Source organism: Physeter macrocephalus, unplaced genomic scaffold (assembly GCF_002837175.3).
Source record: "Physeter macrocephalus isolate SW-GA unplaced genomic scaffold, ASM283717v5 random_98, whole genome shotgun sequence".
Lineage (NCBI taxonomy): Eukaryota > Metazoa > Chordata > Mammalia > Artiodactyla > Physeteridae > Physeter > Physeter macrocephalus.
Window position 1 is genome coordinate 73,574 of NW_021145392.1, and position 23,035 is coordinate 96,608.

General features: G+C 60.4%; 1 protein-coding gene across 2 annotated transcripts; it reads left to right on the top strand.

The window, feature by feature from the left end:
* The first annotated feature begins 5,717 nt into the window (after window positions 1-5,717).
* On the top strand, window positions 5,718-21,679 carry SLC29A4 (solute carrier family 29 member 4). 2 transcript variants are annotated; one of them, XM_028484013.1, is made up of 13 exons: window positions 5,718-5,781; window positions 8,744-8,819; window positions 8,964-9,145; window positions 12,619-12,744; window positions 13,020-13,133; window positions 13,615-13,743; window positions 15,774-15,843; window positions 16,029-16,609; window positions 17,155-17,393; window positions 18,288-18,426; window positions 18,541-18,728; window positions 19,462-19,702; window positions 20,770-21,679. In XM_028484013.1, the coding sequence occupies exons 3-13, from the start codon at window positions 8,974-8,976 to the stop codon at window positions 20,910-20,912; spliced, it is 2,142 nt and encodes a 713-aa protein (XP_028339814.1). In that variant the 5' UTR covers window positions 5,718-5,781; window positions 8,744-8,819; window positions 8,964-8,973; the 3' UTR covers window positions 20,913-21,679. The 2 variants fall into 2 exon arrangements, with proteins under 2 accessions (XP_028339814.1, XP_023974844.1); XM_024119076.2 differs by lacking the exons at window positions 5,718-5,781; window positions 16,029-16,609 and having other exon boundaries at window positions 8,730-8,819; window positions 15,769-15,843.
* Window positions 21,680-23,035: the final 1,356 nt, after the last annotated feature.

Genomic DNA, 23,035 nt, shown 5'->3' on the forward strand with positions numbered 1-23,035 from the left:
CCAGGGGGCCTCGCTGTCCGGGTCAGAAGCCTGGTCCCTGCCCCTGCCCTAAGGTGACCGACAATACCCGTGTCCTGGGGTCACTGCAAGCGCGAAATCCGGTTCACGCGTGGCTATGACCGTGACCAGGGTCACGGTTACGAGACCCACCATCCCCCTCATCCCAGCATCACGGCTCCCCCGCTGGCTTCCTCAGCTCTTAAAGGGGGCTCCCAGGGTACCCCGGTCCCTATAAGAATTAGAGGAGGTGATGCAGAGGAAGGCTGCTCCCTGCGCCGGGGGGAGACCCTCACCCCTCCGCCCCCTGCTGAGGCCTGGCCCGGCCCGGCGCCCCACCTCTGCCCGTCTGTGTCCTAGGCAGGGTCCTCACTCCTGTCTCTGTCTGGCTCTTGGCTGCGTGTACAGGTTGATGGGAAGAGTCTAATGGGCTTTAAGTTAATAAGTCGGGAATAAATTAGGTTGGAGCTCTTCAGGAAGCAGATGGCAGAGCCACGGTGGCCTGGGACAGCCCGGTCAGAGCAGGGGTGGAGGTGGGGTGAGGGAGGGGAGGACCGCTGGGCTCTCTTCCTTCTCCCCCTACCCCCCACGTTTGCTCGCGAACATTTTCAACATAAAGAAGAGTCGGAAGAATTATGCAGGGAAGCCCCAGAGGCTCCCCGCCTACATTTTGCTCTGAGAGAGCGGCCCATCTCTCCGACACCCTATCCATCCACCAACCCACCTTCCTTTTTTAAATGCAGTTCAAAGTCAGTTGCAGACATCAGGACACTCCACCCCTAAACCTGCATGGTGTTAGCTAGAGGTCATTATTTGGTTTGGGTTGAGGGATTTTTCTAGACACAATTTACCAACAGTGAAAGGCACAAACCTGAAGTGAGCATTTGCTGAGTTTTGACAGATGGACACATTGGATTAGCCAAATCTCTATCAAAATATAGAGCATTGCTCACTCCTTGCGCCCCACCCCTGCCCCCACCCCAAAGGTAACCACCGTCTTGATCACCTTGGCTTCATCTCGCCTATTCTAGAATTTCACGTGAATGGAACCATATGACACGTGTTCTGTGTCTGTCTTTTCCACTCAGCATAATGCACTTGACATTCATCCAGTTTTGGGGGTACCAGCAGCGTGTTCCTTTTCATGGCCAAGTAGTATTCCATGGTAGGGAGGGACCACAGCCTGTTTAACCATCTCCCCTTGAAGGGCCCTGGGCTGTTTCCAGGTTTCTACTATTATGCATAAAATCTGTGTATGTCTTTTTGTGGACACTTAGTTTATTTTCAAGATTATCTTCAGTCCCCCGCTCCCCCTCAAACAAGCCAAGCCCACTCTGTAGCTGGAGGGGACAGGAAAATACCTCAGCACACCCGCTGGTCTTTGGGTGGGCAGGTCGCCCCACAGAGTCACCTTGGTGGGCCACGGTGGTCTGGGGTGGTGCCAACTCCCTGAGAAGGGATGGACAGCGGGTGGGCAGGCTGGAAGCTGTTGTCACTGCGACAGTGGGAATTATTCTAAAAAGTCTACCTTGGGCCCGAAGTGCCTCCTCTGAGATTGGTGCACAAGGACACCCACCTGGAGGGTTGCTTAGAGGGGCCACCAGGAGTAACAAACCCAAGAGCCCCCAGGAAAGGAGTCACCCTAAGACAAAGATCAAATGTAGAGTATTGTCGATAAAACACGGTCTCAGGTCAAGCAAACTCTCAAGATATCACTGTCAGGAGTAAAGGGCATGGTTAAGAAACATTTAAGGTAGTGTCTTGAAACGCCCCCAGCTAGATGAAAAGGCTTCTAAGAATCTTAAAAGCATGCATCTTAGACTTTCTCCATGAGACGAGAGAGCCTCTAAAAGTCATAAGGGCCTTGTTCCACAACCCAGCTCAGAGAGATGCGTGGGTGCGGATTTTACCTAGTGGATTGTATTATAATCTGATACATAGGAAGCCCACAAAGTTTTTATTTATTTTATTGTTATTATTTTTAAACTATTTATTCATTTATTTATTTGGTCGCGCCGGGTCTCAGTTGCGGCAGGCGGGCTCCTTAGTTGCAGCTCGCCGGGTCCTTAGTTGTGGCAGGCGAACTCTTTGTTGTGGCATGCGTGTGGGATCTAGTTCCTGACCAGGGATCCAACCCGGGCCCCCTGCATTGGGAGCGTGGAGTCATCCACCGTGCCACCAGGGAAGTCCCCACGAAGTTTTTAAAGCAATTATATCAGCTTGGACTGAGGAGCTGAGCTACATCCCTGCTGGTGGGACCTGAGGCATAAGAGCTCACTAGGCCACCCCCCCTTCCCGCCCATTCCTCAGAAGTGAGTGTGCAGGAGGAAACAGGGAGAGGTCAGCTGGGGGAGGTCTGTAAAGTGTTTCCTGAGGACTTTAGCAAGTGTCGCCCCCTGTGAAGTGTGTTATGTCTTTTACTCCTCACTGTCGTCCTTTCAGTGCCCCTTTTCCATGTGAGACACAGAGAGCGGTGGTGAGTGGCCCAGGGTCACATAGCAGGAAGGCTGGGCTCTTACCAGCGGCTGAGCTGCCGGAGGGCTGAGGGTCCCCGTGGGGAAATGAAGGCATGCTGTCTCCCTCAGAGGGTGAAGCAAGGTCCTCGTGCACGAGACCCACGGCATGGTGCCGGGCAAGGCGTCGACATTCAACGCCAGGGCACAGGACAAGTCAGTCAACCAGCGTATCTGTTATCACAGCCACGACTATGCTGTGTAACAAACACGCACCAAAGGTCAGTGGCATAGACAGTAAGCGTGTGTGGTTTTCACAGCTCAGGTGGCCCTGCGGAGCTCACGGCTGGACTGGCCCTGAGGAAGGGTCCTGACACAGCTGGCTGTGGGGGTGGCCTGCCCCTCTCAGTTCTGAGCCCACCTCAAATGCACCTGCCCCCACTGGGACCCTCCAAGCCCCCAGGACACAGCCCTGAACTCCCCATCACATCACCAGCCCTTGCTATAAGGTCCTCTGGACACTGGGAGAGATCCATCACCCTCCCAGACCTTGACCCTAATCTAAACCCCAAAGTTTCTCCGCCGACTTAGCAAACTGATGGGCTTTGTATAGAAAAGGCAGAAAAATAGAGAAGATAACGATGCCTCTCCTGTCCCCACATTCAATGATGACCACAGTTTAACATTTTGCTACATTTCCTTCCATGCATAATTGTGTATCAGGCTTGTCCACTTAATATTAAAAAATTCAAAATGTACAAAAGGCTACAGCAAAAAAATGTGTCCTTTCTCTGACCCCCGCCCCCGCCCCCCATCTCCTTTCTCTGAAGCAATCACTATTTGCTAATATTGTGTTTAGGGTTTTATACTGATATTCACGGGCCAGGCCAGTCCGTTGTTTTCTTAGAGAAAACTTTATCAGGTTTAGGATAGTCTTTCTTTTTTCCTGTGCTCTGGAATGATCAAGTTGCCTCATGGCTCTCTGTTCTTGAAAAGTTGGGTAGAATTCCATAATTCTGTGCAACTGCTCACACCTGGGGTTTGGGAGCAGAGGCGAAGTAGTTCTTTAACAAAATTCTCTATTTCCTCCCCAGTATGTGTGTTCTACTTAGATTTTACTTCTCGTCTGATGGCAGCTTGTCTGCTCATTTTTATTTTCCCCGAAAATCCTTTTACCTGGTTTTTCCAATTTGGGGGCACAAAGTGCAAAGTATCTTTTGTATTTCTTCCCCTTTCTTCCTGTTTGTGTCACTTGCTTTCACACTGTCAGCGTTGCACATTGTTATCAATCCTCCACAACCGTACATCCTAGTGGTGACATGTTATTCCATTAGTTTTCTTGGTTTTTTTTTTTTCAAATATAACAATCATGTCATCTGTCTCCCACCATGATGAATATTCCTTATCATCTCTTCTTGGGTAATCAGGCTATTTGCAATGTTTGGCTATTCCAATAGGATGAACATGTTTGTACATAAGGCCCTTTCTGTATTTAGAATTATTTCCTTAGGCTAGATTTTCTGGATGAAAGGCTTTTTTTTTTTTTTTTTTTAAGGCTAACTTACTTTCCAGAAGGGTTGTTCCAATTTGCACTCCCACCTGGAATCTAGGTTTAAAAACCTACTCCGACTAAAACACTCCAGGGGCTCCAACAAGACCCCCTCCCCCAGGCTGGCTCCTGCCCTCTACCCGCTTCTTCTTCCCGGAATGGCTTCTCCCTTCCTCTGTTCCAGATCCACCAGCCTTCTTTCTGTTCCCGAACAGAATGAGCTTTCTCTGGCCTCAGGACTTTGCCCTGGCTGTCACTCTGCCCAGAAGCCCCTTCCCACAAACCTCCCCACCAGGGGCTAGTCTCTCAGGTCCAGCGTCACCTTCTCAGAGTGGCCTTGCCTGGCCACTAGACAATAACGCCCACCCATTCCCATAGACACATGCCATTGTCTGTCCCACCACTGGCTGCCATCTGATGCTTCCGCAGATGATTGTACCTGTTTATTGCCTACAGAAGCCCATGGGGGCAGGGACCCTGATGTGTCCCCTGGATCCAGAACAATGTCTCACAGGCACCGAATAATTTTTATTTACACCCAGGGCAGCTCTGCATGGTTTCCTGCACTGGCCCTTTCAGAGCTCTAGGGCCATGGGAAGCATCAGGCTCATTAACTTTGAGATGAATGACTTTGAACAACTGGCCACGTCCCCCTGGCCCACCGTCACTCACAGGCATGAAGAGGGGCTAGTCTGGTGGAAAGTGAGGGGAGGGCATCCAGGTAGGGGCTTGGCACGCGTCCTGGCGGGCACCTCTGTTGATCCCGCATGGAGGGCTCGGCCCTGGTTGGGGGCTTCCCGTGGGCAGCCTCATCTACCTCCCACCTGGCTCTTGTTCTCCCCTTGAGGCTGGACCCCCTTCCGGGCAAGGAACCCCCCCTCCCCCCATCGCGGACTCCTCCCAGGGCATGTTCTCTGAGCCTCAGCACAGGTCTCTCTTCTCAGGGCCAGGTTACACACGAGCAATCGGAGGCTGGGACTAACAGCCCTGGGGAGGGTTATAGCTCCGCCTTCCTGGGAGGAAACTGAGGCTCAGTGATAGGAAGCGACCTCGTCAGGGTCCGATCCCAAGCGGCGAGCAGGGGACCGCGGGCAGGGGTGGGGACCAGGCGAAGGAGCGGCACGGGGGCCTGCGGCAGCCCCTACACCTGTTTGGAATCCACACGTTTCTCCGGCCCGCGGAATCCTACTCAGCCTTCAAAACTTGGATCAGCTCACCGGGTAGCCTGTCCCACCCACCCTTCGAGCACCGCAGGCCTCCCCCGCGAGGGGACAAGGGTTGGTAGCGGGGGACGGGGTGCGGGGAGGGGGGCAGTAGGCCTGGGCACCCAGGCGGGGAGGTGGGCATGGGGGATGGCGGCTAGATCAGCCACAGGTCACCCCAGGGTCGCCGGGGCCACCACGGCCCCCGGGGCGTCTGGGGCCCCGACCTCAGCCTCCGCCCCTCCCCCGCCTCTGCGGGCGCAGCGGGCGGGAGACGGAGGAGGAGGGCGGGGAAGGGGGAGGGGAGAGAGGGGCGGGGCGCCGCGGGGGTGGCGGGCCGGGGCGGAGCGCGGGAGCCCCCGCTGGGCTCGCCGCTGCCGCTGCCGCTGCCGCTGCGTCCCCCGGACGCGGTCGCCGACCCGGGACCCGCGGAGGAGGCCGGCCGCGCTCGGCCCGAGGAGGGGTGCGGGGAGCCGGGCGCAGCGGGGCGGGGCGCGGGCGCCCGGGGGTCCCGGCGCGGGGGCGTTGGGCGCGGCCGGGGCTGGGAGCGTGGAGGACCCCAGGACCCGACCGGGCCGAGGTAAGCGGTCACCGCGGGGGAGGCGGGCGGGGCGGGGGACCGGCTGGGACGCGGGGACCTGTCGGAGCCTTTGTCTGAGGCGCGCGCGGCCCGGCTCCGCGCCTCCTCCGGCTCCGCGCCGGCTCCGGCCGCCGAGTCCAGGGATGCGGGCACGTGACCCCGGGGACCCCGAGTCCCCCACCCTCCCACCCCCATCCCGGAATGAGCGGGCTCCCACCCCCACCCTATCCAGCATCTAGACCGGACCAGCCCCCCACCAGCCCATGTGCGAGCGCAGGACCCAGACCCGGGAAGGGGGAGAGTGGCCGGCGGCTCCAGGCCCTGCTCAGGGCCCGGCGCCTCCCCCTCCCCGGGCACACCCTAAGCGCCCTTCCATCCGGAGTTCCCTCCTGGAACCTCCGCCGCCCCCCTCACCCCTTCCCCCAGCCGGTCCCCTCCCAGCTCTTGGGAAAGGACTGGAAGAGGTGTGGCCTGCGCCCGGCAGTCCCCTCCGGGTGGTCCAGGAGGCTGCCCTTCGCCTGGGAGCGCAGGCCTGGGACCCAACTTTGTTGCCCATGGGGCCGGTCTCGCAGAAAGAGCCTGAGGGTGGGGGAACTGCAGCACCAAGGCCAGGGGCCAGGGCCTGGGGCTGGGCACCCTAGGAGCCAGCCAGCTCCTGTGGCCAGTGCATTCATGCATGCTCCCCGGGCTCCAGGAAGCGGGTGGCCCCAGGGTCTTGAAACCCACTTTCCTGTGGGCGGAACCAGCAGGGAGGAGTTGGGCCAGTCCAGAAAGCTTGGCTGGGGAAAAAGCAGCAGAGCTCGTAAGCTGGCCCAGGCCCAGCGGGCCAGGGCCCTCCAAGGGCGCCCAGCCGGCCAGGGCTTGGGGCTCATGAGGAGCCTGAGGCCCGAGGAGCGCTAACAGGCTGGCTTTCCAGATAGAATTCAGGCTCCCTTGTGCCCTCCGGCTGGAGCGCAGCCCCTGAGAGGGATCATCCTGGCCCTGGGGTTCAGACACCCAGCGTCTTCACAATGCCCTGGGGGCACAGTTAGAACCCTTGCCCGCTCAGCTGCCTCTGAAATGGGGGGAGCCAAAGGTGGTCGGCCTGGCGGGGCTCCCAATAGAAGCTGGACCCCTGGACCTGGCTCTCTGTGCCTCAGTTTCTCTTTCTGCAAAGTGGGGGGCATGAGCCGGGCCTTCAGGACTGCTGGGGTCAGGAGAAGATCCCTGATCTGTCTGTCCTTCAATTTTCATTAAAGGGGGACCCGGGAGGACGAGGAGCGGATTGGGGGAAGAGCTGGGGCTCTGGGCTGCGGGTGTGGAGTTGGAGGGGGTGTTCTGGAGGGGCGGGTTGAGGCCTGCAGCCCGGGAGAGGTGGGGGCAGCCTCGGGGCACCCCCTGCCCTGCCACCATGGAAGGTCGTATCAGGGGTCATGGGGCCGCCGCAGGGGGAGCCAGAGCACCTCCCGGGAGGCGGAGTGGAGGAGCACGTGGGGCCAGGGGCTGAGGGGGGCCGTGTGGGTGGCAGCTGCCCGCTGAGCGGGAGGGAGCAGTTGGGTGGCCTCCTGGCTTGATGCGAACACGGCCGCCTTCCCGGGGGGCGTGGCCTCTGGGCGGGGCGGAGACCTCCGCGGGGAGGCCGGGCAGGTTTGGGGCGCCGCGCGTCCCTGTGGGGAGCACGGGCCACGGGGTCTGCGGTGCACATCCTCCAGGGCCGGAGGGAGGAGCGTCCGTCGTTGCAGACAGCCGCTCTGCCGCCGGCCCCTCCCCGGCCCCCCCCAGCGCGCTGCGCGGCTGGGGACCGAGGGTGTCCAAGCCTCCAGCGCAGGATCCTGCCTAAGGCCACAGCCATTCAAACCCAGGCCAAGCTCTGTCCTGTGTCTTGTTCGGCCCCCCAGCTCCAGATGTGGCAGGAGGCCCGGGGCTGGGGCCAACAGGAAGAGCACCGACACCAGAGGGGTTCACGCCTGGCTTCCCAGGCCCCAGAAGGAGAAGCCGGCAACCCTCTTCTCCGCTGCTCCTGGGTGCCCATCAGCCGGGCCAGCCGCCAGATGGCAAGACCAGAATTTACCCAGTCCCCAGGGCCCCCCCGGAAGCAGGGATGGTTCCAGGCTCTCAGACCCCCACTAAAACTCGGTGGGGAGCGAGGAAGGGGGGAAGCCCAGGGGAGGCACTCCGTAACTGGTCAGCCCACCCGTCTGGAGGCTGGGGAGCGGGTAAACTGAGGCAGGAAGGACGTTAGATGGGACAAGCAGAGGTGGGGGAGCTGGGCGTGGCCGGCGCCATCCTCAGAGAGACTCGGGGTAGCGCCGGGCACGTGGGATCCCTCGGGAAGCGGTCTGTCTCCCGGCTTCTTCCGTGGGTTCCCCCATACGTGCTCGGGGCGGCCCAGGAAGCGGAAGTGCTACGCTCAGTACCCGGTGCTTCCGTGTCCCATCTTTGTCTCAGATTCTCTACAGCGAATTTGTATCCTTTTGGCAATCAGATAAATTAATAAAAGTTGTGAGAAAAACAAACTGATCAATGTTTCAGGGAAAAAACTAGACCCCCCCCCCAACACCCACAGGGTCACCTACACAATGGGGGTGTTACTCCCTCGAGGATCAGTCAGCTCCTTCCTTTCCTCCAAAGGTAAGGGCTACAGCTTTGAGCTGAGGCAAGAGAAACGCAGGAAGACCAAAGGGAGGGCTTCCTGCTACCCCACGTGGTCGGCCCCAGCACGGTGGGCCGTCTGGCTCACCGTCCCACAGGCCTGGGTCCGGGTTCCAGCCCCACCGCCTACTGCCTGTGAGATCGGGGTGGTGGGCCGGGGGGACGTTCACGCTCTAACATCGGCTGTCAAATGAGTGAACGTCGGAACCCCCTCCCAGAGGGAAATGGTTCGTGGGACACTCGAGCACGGTGCTGGCCCACAGAGTGTTCAGAATATTTCTCCCGCCGTCTCTTTCCCTCCGCTGTGCCCACTGCCGCCGCCCTCGCGCAGGCCTCCAGCCTCGCTCTCCACTGCAGCCAGGGAGCAGCTTAAGACGCGAGTCACGTGACATCACCCGTCCGCTTAGGTTTGTGTGCTCCTGCGCGCTGTTTCAGAGTGGGCGGGATGGATAGAGAGGGTGGTGCCCCGGGGGTGCAGGCTTGGCCGCGTGGCAGTGGGGCGGGGACCCCCTCCTGGCCTCCCCAGCCTGCGTCATCTGCTTTCCCCGCAGCAGGGCTGCCATGGGCTCGGTGGGCAGCCAGCAACTCCAGGAGCCCAGCGTGGCGAGCACGCCGCACAGGAGCGTGGTGAGGAGCTCCAGCTTCAGCAGCGGCCAGCTGGAGGAGGTGGTGGCAGGGGTCGCCCAGGCCCAGGGCAGTAGGGCCAGGGGCATCCCGATTTTCACGGACTCTGGTGAGTGAGGGTGCGTCTGCCCCGAAGCAGGGACGGCTGTGGGAGCCCTCAGGAGCCTTCCCGGGATGGGGAACCTTGGGGGGGGTCACTGAACCCGGGAGGCAGCGTCGGTCAGGATGGATTAGATCGGCTGCAGTAACAAACGAGCCCACCGGCCCGGTGCCTTCACTGATGCCACGTGCCCAGGGAAGGCTCCATCTTAACGTGGGTTTCCACGACCACTGAGGAGGTGGGAGGGCACACGGTGAATCATGCACTGACCTGTATGTAAACTTCTGTCTACGACTGACGCATATTGTGTTGGCTGCATTCTTGGGTCAGAGCGAGCCATGCCTCACTTCAGTGGAGATGGGAAAGTGTCCGAAAAGAGGATTGATGGGAGGTTCAAACACCCCAGTTTTGAGGACTTCCCTGGCGGTCCAGTGGTTAGGACTCCGCACGTTCACTGCCGAGGGTCCAGGTTCAATCCCTGGTCAGGGAACTAAGATCCCACGAGCTGCACGGCACGGCCCCAAAAAAAAAACCCCAAGAAACAAATACCTGGTTTTCCACCTGGCTGTGTGTCCTAGGGCAAGCGCCTCAACCTTTCGGAGCCTCAGATTCCCTACATGGAGGCAATAGGCCAGTTGCCTGTGAGATCAGACTTGCAGGGTGGGCAGTGGGCGAGTCTGCAGTCAGGCAGATTTGGGTTCGACCCCAGCTCCTGTCTGTCCACTCAGGGACCTTGGGTAAGTCTCTGTTCTCTGGGCCTCAGTTTCTTCATCTGGAAAAGGGGAATGATCCTGGGGCCACCCTAATGTGCCTGCAACTGGATCCACAAAACGTGGCTTTAGATGTTTCCCGGCACTCAGGGGGCCCCCTGTAAGTGATAGCTCGTTTGGGGGCTGGCTACAGGTTATACTAGGACCACTTCAGGCTCCGACATGGAGACTTACTCTCAGCTTCCATCCCCTCTCCTTGCAGATGGGGAGTGGAGATTCTGCTGGCTGAGGGCAAATGTTGGGTTGGGATAATCTCCCTGCACCTGTGGGTGTGGACAGAGTCAGCTCAGGGCCCATCCGCAGGCTTCTCCTGGCCAGGTAGTGGATGCCACGTTGCCGTGGCCATAGAAGTGGATGGTGGCCACGGTGACCAGGGCAGTGGTGATTTTAGCTGTAATGGCTATGGTGACGGTGGCTGCATCGGTCAAGGTTCTGCCAGAGCCAGTAGGAGATAGACAGAGCTAGAAAGAGAGTTAAAGATGCAATACAGATATAGATGTATAGATATCCATATGCATTTATTACAGGACATTGGCTGACTAAAGAGGAGGCCGGCTAAGCCAGTCTGAAGTCCATCAGGCAGGTGGTCAGGACGGAAGGTCACAGGCAGGCTGGAATCCCAGGGACACGAGCCGTTCGGGGTCCCTGAGTTCTGGGAAGGCCTCAAGGTCTTACCTGATTAGGTCAGGCCCAACCGGGGTAAATTCCCTTCTGATCAAACTTAAAGTAACTAAGGAGGGGCTTTGTGTGATTTTTCTGTGAAAGAAAAATCTTCCCAGCAGCACCTTGGTCAGTGTTTGATTGAACAACTGAGGACTGTGGTTCAGCCTCCAAGCTGACCTGCAAACTGACCATTACAGCCCACCCCTTGCCAGCTTGCCTCCTATGCACAGCTCCCTAAGCCAGACTTAGTCTCCAGATAAAGACACTAACAGTCAACCCCCCGCCTACCAGGGCATAACTGACCCCCATACGAACAAAAGCACACTAACCCTTTCCCCAAAGGAGGCAAAGTCCTCGTGCGTTGATGTTCACCCCTCTCCTTTGATCCCCCGGACTTCACTACCGAGATACAGGGTTAAGTGTTTCGAACACATCTTACATTAGATGATACAGGCGTGAGAAAGTGAGTAAAATAAAAGCATTCGATTAATACATACACACACACATTCATATCAAAAAAAGGAAGCAATACTCATAACAATATCAGTCCTCGTGTCTGACTAGTCACATGATTGTAGCTGGTGCTTACGACTACCTTCTCCCCCACCACCCATCCCATATTCCATATTTGTCCACCACAAGCATCTTAACTGGTCATGGTTCTTTGCCCGGCGGGTGACTCAAGCTTCGTTCTTTTTTTTTTTTTTTTCTTGGCCGCGCCATGTGGCTTGTGGGATTTTAGTTCCCCGACCAGGGATCAAACCCGGGGCCCCAGCAGTGAGAGTGCCAACTCCTAACCCCTGGACCACCAGGGAATCCCCCCAACCTTCATTCTTGGAGGCTCTGGATCACTAGCAGTCCCGCTGGACTTGGGTTGGTATCATTTTCCATTGACCGTATCACAGGGATTGGACGTCCTGAGAGAGGCCGCGAGGAATCTCCTGTCTTGCAGACCTACTCTCTCATTCCCACACATGGGAGCAAGCTGATTTCCCAGTGATGGTCAGGACCAGTCCCGCAGCCAGAGCAGCAACCCTGTTCTCTGCAGGATCACTGTGTCTTGGGGTGGAACCGTTGCCCCCTTTGGAGCGAAGCCCTCTGGACCAGCGGAGCCTCAAGTCATGGGGGTGGGAAGCAGACATTTTGCTGGTGGATCGCTAAGGGTCATAGTGAGTGGTCCCTCTCCCACTATTGCCCGTGGTTCCTGGATCAGTGGGCGCTAACTATAGGAGAATCAGCCCTGTCTGTCGGACGCTGGTTTAGAGCATAGGTAGCCTCCCAGAGGACACTGCCTCACCCCACCAGGTCTGGCCACCCAGCTGGTCCCGGAGCTGAGCCTCCAAAAGGCCATTTCACTGTTCTCTCCAGCCAGCCGCTTCGGTGGCCATGATGGTGAGAGCCATGGTGGCGGCAGCCTCTTGGTAGCGGACGCTGGCTGCGGTGATGGCTGCATTGGCCGTGGTATTGGTGGTTGTATGTCTAGCAGCCGTGACTGTGGTGACTGGGGCAGCTGGGGCCATGAAGGTGGAGAGCGGCCACAGGGACAGCGACCATGGTGACAGTGGCTGTGAGGTGACGGTAACAGCTGTGGCGCAGCAGCTTTGGCAACCACGGCTCTGGGATGGATGGTGGCCAGGGTGACGGCAGCCGTGACGCTGGTGGATACAGTGGCAGTGGCCGCAGTGATGAGGGACGGTGGGTGTGGCGATGGTGGTCATGATGGTGGGTATGATGGTGACAGCGGCCATGGTGTTTGGTGACTTTTGATAACGGCCATGACGGTGGTGGCGTAGGCAGCTGTGGCCACAGTGGTGGAGAGTAGCCACGGTCAGGATGGCTTTGGTGGCTTGGATGTGGTGAGAGTGGCCGTGGTGATGGTGGCTAAGGTGGCAGTGACAGATGAATGGTGGGCTGCCACGTCTGTGGTTCGGGTGGCAGCCGGAGTGGCTGTGGCCGTGTGGCCGTGGTGGTGGACTGCGGCCCCGATGTGGTGGTCGTGGCCGTGAACGGGCTTGTCCACGTCTCACCTGGTGTCGGGGTTACTGGCAGAGGGGCCGGCACCTGATGACCGCTACCACGCCATCTACTTCGCAATGCTCCTGGCCGGCGTGGGCTTCCTGCTGCCGTACAACAGCTTCATCACCGACGTGGATTACCTGCACCACAAGTACCCAGGTGGGTCCCCCACAGTCGCGTCCTGCCGTCGCACGCTGCCCTGCACACTTGGCTCAGACCCGCCGCCCTCCAGAAACCCCTTGCGCAGGACCCCGCTTGGGGAGCCCATTTTATTCAAACACGAGCTCGGCTGTGAATTGCTGTGTGACCCCAAGGGCAGCCACTCACCCTCTCTGGGCTGTCAGCCCCTTTGGGGCTGAGGGAGGAAGCAGTGCCTGGCGGGGGCAGTGCAGAGGCTGGGGCTCCCCTGAACCCCTGCTGCCCTCCCCCCCCAGGGACCTCGATTGTGTTTGACATGAGCCTCACCTACATCCTGGTGGCGCTGGTGGCTGTGCTCCTGAACAACGCGCTGGTGGAGAGACTGAGCCTGCACACGAGGATCACCGCGGGTACGCTGCCCGCTGCCCGCCCGGCTCCCAGCCCTCACGCCTGCCCGTCACACGCCCCTCCATTCCCTGCGTGCGCCTCACTCTCCTTGTCTGTAAGATGGGCTCACCTCCTAGGAATGTCACGGGGTTCAACTCTGAAGACAGGGCCAGGCCCATGTGCGTGTAACACATGCTGGCGTGATGCCTGCGCCTGGCGAGGCCGCTGTGCACCCCACGTGTGTCCCGGGGCCCTTGCTCTTTCCTGCTCTTCCTCGCCCATTTGTCTCCATGGTAACATTCAGCTTCAAAACCCAGCTCAAGAGGCGCCTCCTCCAGGAAGCCTTCTGGGTGCCCCTCCTAGAACTCTAAGATGTCCCCACCCTCCCAGTATTAAGGGGAAGGGCAGAGAGAGGGCGCCTCAGACCTGGCTCTGTGTTGGGGTGGTGAGGGGGCTCCCCCAGCCCACTTCCGATTGCCGCCTCTCTGGCCTCTCCCCACACAGGCTACCTCTTGGCCTTGGGCCCCCTCCTCTTCATCAGCATCTGCGACGTGTGGCTACAGCTCTTCTCTCATGACCAGGCTTATGCCGCCAACCTGGCTGCGGTGGGCACCGTGGCCTTCGGCTGCACAGGTAGGGCCAGGGGCCGGGGTGGGTGGAGCCCCTGGCTGCCCACTGCGGGCCGTCCCACCGGCCCTGTTCGTGTGCTGGGGGCATGTGAATACAGGGTGGGCCAGGCTCAGTGCCAGTACGTGTCCACGTGCACGGGGGCGAGTCTACTTTCACACGCGCACGTCTACTTTTGCACATGCACACACACCGCACACCCAAAGGGCTGCGTGCGCTGGTCACACACAGTGTCAGAGCACACATTCCACACACATGTCCACAGGCCCACATGCCATGTGGACATCGAGGCAGTCCCCTGGTTTTCTCAGGTATAAACGGCTTCACAGCCTCTCCTGCCCGTGTCACGGTGTCACTGTGTTTCTCTTGGGCGGTAGCTTTCAAAATTTTTTTTTTAACTTTCTATTTTGAAACTGTTTCAAACCTATGGAAAGTTAAGAATAATACAATGAGTTCCCATATACCTTTCACCTAGATTCACCAACTGTTAACATTTTGCCACATGTGCTTTCTTTCCTTCGCTGGCTTTCCCTGTTCCCCCTCCCTGCCCCCACCTTCTTTTTTTTTTTTTTTTTTTAATAAGAATCTTTTTTAAAAATATGTATTTATTTATTTGGCTGCTCTGGGTCTTAGCTGCGGCATGCAGGATCTTCGTTGCTGAGTGTGGGATCTTTAGTTGCAGCATGTGGGATCTAGTTCCCTGAACAGGGATCGAAGCCGGGCCCCCTGCACTGGGAGCGTGGAGTCTTAACCACTGGACCACCAGTCCCCCTCCTCCACCTTCTAAAGTATATGTATATATATGAAATTTCCCCTAAATATATATAAATAGAAAAGGTATGTTTTGTCCTTAAACCGTTTGGGAATTACTTGCAGACATCATCATGCTTCCTTGCCTAAATGGTAACAGTTCAGGGTGTTTAACAGCTAAACCTAAGACATCTCTTCTAGAACCACATGTACAACTGCCAAAATCGGGACATTTAACACTGATACAATACTATTATCGGATCTACAATCCATAATCGTGTCACTGTTTGTCGCGGTAATGTCCTGTACAGCGTTTGGTTTTTCTGACCCAGGACCCAGCCCAGGATCACACGTTGCATCACTGGTCACATCTTTAGTCTCCTTTAATCCGAACGGTCCTCAGCCTTTCTCTGTCTTTTGTGGCAATGATGTTTGCAAAGCTCCAGGCCAATTGTTCTGTTCATCGTGACTTCCAGAAAGAGATACATTTCACATTATGACCCAGCACACATGTGTGCGTGTGTGTGTGTTTATAAATGAATTCAAGGCTTTGTGAAATAATATTCTCAATCCAGGCTTTGTACTCAGGTCTGCTCTGTTCTATTTCGTTAAAAAAAAAAAAAAAAAATGCTGGTGGCCACCAGGAGATCCTAGTTTGTCAGCCCTGCTCCAGGGTGTACTTCTAGGCGTGGAGTCACTAGACCGTAGGGCTTGAGCCAGTACGTTTTCATTTTCCCCAGATACTGCTGCACTTCTGTCTTGTTGGTCAGGATGAGACGTTATGCTGCGGTAACAAACGAACCCAGAGATCTCAGTGGCTTCTCAGAACCAGCCTTATTTCTGGCTCTGGCTGCACGTCCAGCGTGTCGGTGGGGTTATTTCCACACTCACTTGGTGGCTCCCCGTCTGTAACACGTGGCCTCTTCTGTGGCCGCCCCTGGGGAAAGACAGACCAGAAGACCATGTGGGCTTTTCCTACCTGGTCCAGGAGTGACGCGTGTCATTTCTGCTTGGGTGTCAATGACCAGAGGAGGTTGGGGAGCGTGGCCAGCCCCGGGGCGGGGACGTCGAAGGCAGGACTGTGCCGTGCAGGGGGCGGTGCTGTTTCTACCACATCCCGCGAGGGGACTGGACAAGGTCCCTCTGCTCCCAGTGGCGTTAATGTCTTTTCCCAGCAACCCTTGCCAACAGTGTTCTCAAACTTCTGAATTCTGTTCCAAGCAAACAGGTGATAAGTGGTGTCTCATGGTTACTTCTCTCTCTCTCTCTCTCTCTCTCAAGTGCAGCAATCCAGCTTCTACGGGTACACGGGGATGCTGCCCAAGAGGTACACGCAAGGGGTGATGACGGGGGAGAGTGAGTATCTGCAGACCCCAGGAGCGGGGCGCTGGGCTGCCTAGGCTCTGGGACCCTCTTCCTGGGACCGAGGCGGGGCTCGGGAGCCCTGGGTATGCGGGGCTGGGGTTCGCCTGGCTGGTGGGGGGCTGGACTCCCAGACAGGAGGGATGAGGCCGTGACAGGCGTGTTCTCTTGGGGTGCAGAGTCCTCTGTGATGTGAGGAGCACGTGCCACACTCTGAGCGTGGGGCTCGAGTGTCTCGCAGCGTCTGCAAGGCATGCGTTTCGTGTGTGCGTGTGTGTGCAGGGGCAGCTCATCTACGCCCGTGACGTCAGGCGCCGGCCCTCAGCATCGAGCTCTCCTCAGAGCCCCACCCCCACTGGGCAACTCAGACTCCCTTTCCCAAGCCCAAGGCGTCATCCCACCGGCCCCCGCTCAGTGAAGGGCACCCCCTTGCTCACACCTGAGACCTACCCGACACCCAGTTCTCCAAGTCCCTGCAAGTCGTGTGGACCTGCCCTCCGGGGTGACCCCTGCGCCCCAGCCCCGGTCCGAGCAGCCCACTCCCCCTCTTGTCTTGCTGCCCTCCAGCACAGGGGCCGCCCCACCCTCAGCCCAGCCGCAAGCACTTCGGAGCACCTCGTCCAGATGTCCTCAGTCTTCCTTCCGGGCCTGGATGGGCCAGGCTCAGCCGTGCTGTGGGGCAGGACTCAGGTGGACTCTGGGCTGAAACGACCCATGCTCATTTCTCCCCTTTGGGGGTACTCTGTACCCTCTACGTACGGTGAGGCCCGCCAGGTGCCCCCAGGGCTCCAAGCCTCGCGTCTGTGGACTTTGGTTCCGGGAAGGTACCCCGCTTGCCGTGACCCCCACCACCTTCCCCTGTGACCTTAGGACCCCACCCACCTGGTTCCAAGCCCACTACTTCCTTTCAGCTCCGCAAACACAAACACGTAGAGCTCATGCCCGCTCCCTGCCAATGGATGCTCGCCCCCTCGTCTCTGCCTGTCTCCCCAAATCCTGCACAATCCTTGGTGTTTTTCTGCGACCTGTCTGGGGCCTCTCCCCAACGAGCCCCAGAAGGAAGGGCCCGCGTGCGTCGTCCCCACTGTGTCCTCAGGGCGGACGGTGCCGGGCACACAGCAAGCACGTGATCAGTGCGCCTGGTGTGTGTGGGGGGGGTGTGAGCCGGCGCAGGGACCAGAGAAGGGCGGTCTGCGCGGGCGCATCCAGCGGGCAGCCGCAGCCGTGCGGTGTCCCAGGGCTGCTGGGGGGCGGGGCGGGGTCGAGTGGGCGGGGTCGCCCGCGTCACGGCCCCTCCCCCCGCAGGCACGGCGGGCGTGATGGTCTCCCTGAGCCGCATCCTCACGAAGCTGCTGCTGCCCGACGAGCGGGCCGGCACGCTCATCTTCTTCCTGGTCTCCGCGGGCCTGGAGCTGCTCTGCTTCCTGCTGCACCTGCTGGTGCGGGGCAGCCGCTTCGTGCTCTACCACACGGCGCGGCCCCGGCCCGGCCGCAGGGCCGGCTACCGCGTGCACCACGACGTGGCCGCCGAGGACGTGCACTTTGTAAGTCGCGAGGCCGGCGGAGAGAGCCGGGAGGCCCGGCGCGGCCGCCGCCGCCGAGCTCCTCCAGCTGCGCCGCGCTGTCGCTGTCGCTGTCGCTGTCGTCTCGGGCCCCAGCTCCTCCTGTGGCCCAAGGCGGCGGAGAGAGCCGGGAGGCCCGGCGCGGCCGCCGCCGCCGAGCAGCTGCGCCGCGCTGTCGCTGTCGCTGTCGCTGTCGTCTCGGGCCCCAGCTCCTCCTGTGGCCCAAGGCTCCTACCCACGGGCCCTCCTTTGTTCTGTGGACCAAGGTTTCATCCCTTGGTGGCACCACACACCTGAGGCCCCCTGGCTGTGACAGCCCACACCTGAGGCCTTACCCTCCCCAGCCCCCGGTGTGATGGCCCACACCTGTGGCCTCCCCCGCAGGCCCGCCCGGAGCCATCCTGGGGAGCTGGGGCGCCCTCTGGTGGCGGCGGGACCACTTAGCGCAGGTGTGGAGGCTGAGACGCCGCGGAGCCCGGGCCACGAGGAGGGCAGGGCAGGGCAGGGGGAGCCAGAATGTTCTCGAAGACGTTGTTCCAGCGAGTCACCCTCGCTGCGCCCTCGCCTGGGGACGCTGCGCGGAGCCAGAGACCGGGCAAAGGGAGGCCGGCTGTGACAAAGCCCACGTCAGAAACCGGGGCCCCCTTAATGGGCACGGAGGGTCCGCGAGTGGCTCTGGGCTGAGACCTGAGCCGTGCGGAGGGCCGTGAGGACCCACACGAAAGGCATGGGTGGGGGCGGGGCAGGGGGAAGCGCACGCGCAGAGGCTCCGAGGCGTGGGAGGGGCTTGGCGTGTTTGCAGGACAGCGAGGAAGCGGCCGGCAGGAGCCTGCGGGGGTCCTCACGCAAACGCGTCCCACCCTGTACCCCCTCCAGGAGCACCAGGGCCCGGGCCTGGCCAACGGCGGGTCCCCGAAGGACAGCCCAGCCCACGAGGTGACCGGCGGCGGGGGAGCCTACACGCGCTTTGATGTGCCTCGGCCGAGAATCAGGCGCAGCTGGCCCTCCTTCCGAGGTGGGGCGGGCTGGGCCCCGGCGTCCCGTCTCGTCGGCGCGGAGGGCAGGGGGTGTTCCGGCGGGCTGGGGCCCCTTAGGTGTGCGGCCCCCTGACCCCGCCGGCCGCCCACAGCCCTGCTGCTGCACCGCTACGTGGTGGCCCGCGTCATCTGGGCGGACATGCTCTCCATTGCCGTGACCTACTTCATCACGCTGTGCCTGTTTCCGGGTCTCGAGTCCGAGATCCGCCACTGCATCCTGGGCGAGTGGCTGCCTATTCTCATCATGGCCGTGTTCAACCTCTCTGACTTCGTGGGCAAGGTGGGCGCCCCCGCCAACCCTCCCGGCCCTGGGGGAGGACGCCGTGGGTGGGGGCAGCAGACGCCAGGGTCCCTGCGGGAGCCGCGGAGAGGGTCCCCGGGGAGGTGCAAGCCCCAAGCTGAGGATGCACGTGGCTCCTGGTGGGGAGGGCAGGAGCCGAGCCATGGTCCAGACCGCAGCTGGGAGGGGTGGGGGAGGCGGCGTTTGCCCCACACTCACTAGTTGAGCACAGGTGTGGGCACACGAAGGCGAGCACCGAGAAGTGGCTGGCCTGTCGTTGGTTTTCTGTAGAAGAGCGCAAGGCTCAGAGAGGAAAAGCCATCTGCTTGGGGTCACACAGCTGGGAGGTCTGAGAAACTCAAGTCTGTGCTTCCCGAGGGAGCAAAGCTTAGTTAGTGGGTTCAGTTGCTGCTACTTCCTACGACTTGATGCAGGTGGGCCTGACTCTCTGGGCCTCTGTATCCTCGTTTCTCAAATAATGTCAAGAGCCCCACCCGGCGAGGGTGCCGTGCAGGCTGAACAGGGGCACGTGTGTCGTATTTAGCTGGGTGCTGGGCACACAGCAAGGACTGAGTGTCGCCATATGAGGGGTTTGGTGGGGTTTCGTGGACAGGGGTGGGAAAGGACGGGGACACAGCCTGAGCCGGGAGCGTCCGGGGATAGGGGTGTGTCTGGAGGCTGCCGGGAAGACTCGAGGGGCGCGGCAGGGGCCCACACGTCCGTCTCCCCGCAGATCCTGGCGGCGCTGCCCGTGGACTGGCGGGGCACCCACCTGCTGGCCTGCTCCTGCCTCCGTGTGGTCTTCATCCCCCTCTTCATCCTGTGCGTCTACCCCAGCGGCACGCCCGCCCTCCGCCACCCGGCCTGGCCCTGCGTCCTCTCCCTGCTCATGGGCACCAGCAACGGCTACTTCGGCAGCGTGCCCATGATCCTGGCGGCGGGCAAAGTGAGCCCCAAGCAGCGGGAGCTAGCAGGTAAGGCCCTGCTTGGCCCACGCCCGGCTTGCCTGCAGGACCGTCCACTGCCAGGCAGGGAAACCCAGGCCCGTAGAAGTCAAGAGCACACAGCAGGCAGCTACCTTTGGGTTCCAGGGTCAAGCCAGCCTCCGAGCTCATAGCTTGGCGACGTTCGCTGACCACTTATCCCCTCCCCCATCTCACAGCTACTTGGTGAGCCCCTACCGTGCACCAGGCACTGTTCTAGGTTCCGGGGACACGGTGGTGACGAAACAGTGATCCCTGTGTTTGTGGGGTTGACAGTCCAGAGGTGACAAAGAGACAACAAAAGGATGTAACGTGTTGGATGGCGACGAGCGTGGTTGGTGAATGTAAAACAGAGTAATGGGACGAGGGAGTCGTGGTAGGAGGTTCACAATGGAAGCAGAGCAGTCTGGGAAGGCTTCACTGAGGAGCTGACTTGAGCTGAGACCTGGAGGAAGTAGCGAGGGGCCACGTGACAACGCAAGGGAAGAGTGTTCAGAGTGGCGGGGATAGCATGTGCAAAGGCCCTGGGGCAGGGGGCGGCAGTGGAATAGTAAACAGATGGGAGGGGCCTGGAAGAAAGTGCTGGATTCTGGATCCGTTTTGACTGCAGGGCACACGGGGCCAGCTGATGGACTGGGAGATGGAGTGTGAGAAAAGGACGGGGGGTGGGGCGAGAGAGGAGGTCAAGAAGGACTCCCAAGCGGGGCCTGCTGCTCAGGGCAAGAAGGTTGGATTGCCGTCAGGTGAGATGGGGAGGGGGCTGTGTGGGAAGGGGCACTGGAGTGGGGTTCTGGACACGGTAGGTTCAGGAAGCCCAGTAGACATTCTAAGTGATCCAGGACGAGGAAGCAATTGGAGGTAGGAGGCTGGAGAGGAAGAGAAGCAGGTGAGGCCTGGAGCGCCCGGCACTTTCAGTCAGGGTGGAACAGTCCTGGGGCGGCCACCTCCCAGGCGGGAGCTGGCCGTGGTCACTGCTTCACACCTGAGAAGCTAGGGCTTTGGCTCCAGCCCTCGCTGTGGCCCCCCTCCCGCCAGCTGAGGTCCGGTCCTGTCCGCAGGGAACACCATGACCGTGTCCTACATGACGGGGCTGACGCTGGGCTCGGCCGTGGCCTACTGTACCTACAGCCTCGCGCGGGACGCCCACGGCAGCTGCCCCGACCGCTCCGCCGCCAACGCCTCCTTCCCCACTGGCCTCTGAGCCAGGCCTGGGCCCCCGGCCCTGCCCAGGGAGGGCTGCCGGGGCCCTTTCCCACCCCTGCCTGCAGTGCCTGCGGGGCCCCGGCCTCCTCCCTGTGCCAACACCGCCACCCTCTCTGGGCCCACCTGCCCTCACCCCGGCCCCAAGGTTCTGCCGAGTTCTCGGAGGCCTGGACGTGTGGCTGCCCCAGGGTCCCGCCAGCACTGCTCCGCGTCCCGTCTCACGCCGCCCTTTGCCACCTGCGTGTGTCTGGTGGTCCCAGCGCCAGCCAGGACACTGACACACCACCAGCTGGTGTCCCCTTCTGGTGACCCTCACCCGGCTCTGCTTTGAGGGCCCCATGGCCCCAGCCACACCGTCCTCAGCACCTCCTTCACTGGGGACCCCTCGCCCCCAGGCCTCCCCCATCCCCGTTCTTAAACGCTGGGTCTCCCCAGCGAAATGCGTTTGCCATGAAGGAGCTGTAAGCTCTGGGTCGGAATGGTTTCAGACCGCGGTCTGCGCTGGCCTTTCTGCACCCACCCCATGCCAGCACCCCCCGTGCACCCTGGTACCCACCTGATGCCACAGGCCCGGGGGTCTGTGCCTGCCTGGGGACCCCCGATGACTTCTCCAGATCGTCCGCCTGTGATACAGGAGGCGGACGGTTCGGGGGCCGCAAAGCAGGGCCTACACCCTGGCTAAAGTCAACCTGTGACCTAGGCCTTGAGCTCTGTCCAGGGAGGCCCAAGGAGGGACAGACATGCCGGAGTCCCTGGCAAGTAGGAAGGGGTGGGGTCCCCCCAGAGGTCCAGGCTGGCTCGGTGCCCTGAGCTGGGGGCGTTCCCAGATCATCCTGCCAAAGATGGGCTTCTCCACGGGGAGGACAGGTACCCACGGCACTGCTGTGACCACCCTGCCCCTCTACGTCCGGTGTCCACCCGTCTGTCCACTAACCGTACCGCACTGGCCATTAAAGATGAAGGCAGAGCGACTGCCCCACCGCCGCCTCCAAGTAGTGTCTGTGCCGCCATCTCGGCCCCTGGGGTGGGAGGAGGGGTCGTGGTGGGACACGGCCCACGGCTGGGAACCCAGTCTTCCCCCCGGGCACCTGGTAGGCCCAGGAGAGATTTGTGCGGAGGGGCGGACAGTCGGGGTGGGGAGAGGAAGCATTTGGGGCTCAAAGGGCACCTTGGTGCCCCTTTGGCCCTCAGAACAGTCAGAGACGGTGGCTACGTCGCGCCCACTTGAAGGGGAAGACAAGGAGGGGAGATAGCTTGCCCCCTGCCCTGAGGGATCAGAGCCAGGACCGGAGGCTGAGCGTTCTGGGGTCCCGTCCCGGCTCTGTTGCTGATGTGTGTGGTTTGGACAGATTCCTCCGCTGTCCTGTGTTTCAGTTTCCCCAAGACAGGCCTCGCCCCACTCTTCGACGTGGGGTCCTTGGAGGAGGGTTGGGGAGGAGGGGGCCGGCTGCCTGAGGGTGGCCTGTGCTCCAGGCAGGCCCGCGACCTTGGGGGCCCATCCGCCTCCGGACAGGCACCGCCCCCTGCAGCCCCGTGGGTCAAGACCACGCGGGGCCCTGCCACAGGGGTCACCTGGCACCAGCGCGCTGCTCCTTCCGAGACGCTGGGTATGGGGGGGCGGGGCACGCACTACCTCGTGACTCAGTTTCTCTGAAACGGGAGGACCGTCCGAGCCCTTCCCCAGGCACGTGCCGAGCTGGCTGCCTTCGCCACGGCCTCACCGTTCCCTCCACACCGCCCTCAAATAGCAAAGCCAGATGGCCGTCCGTGTCCCATCCACGCCCAGTGCGCCGGGTTGCTGGGCAGGTGCCAGTGGGGTCCGGCCTGAGCTGCCCTGGGTAGGGCGCGGGTGGCAACGCCAGGACCTGGGCCCAGCCTCCCTGGGCCCGGCAGCGCTGCCGCCCCTCCATTGCACACTGGCTCAGGGCCACTCAGACCGGCAGCACTGCTGTCATTTCTTCCAGTGTGGGTGCAGCTGGGAGGGCTCCGCTCCATGTGTTTTTGTTCTGTTACTGCCTTGCTTTTCTTAACAGCAATCCCAGTTGTAGCCTCCTCCGCTCTCCTTTTTTTTTTTGAAGTGTGACTGATGTGTACAGTATTATATGAGTTACAGGTGTATAG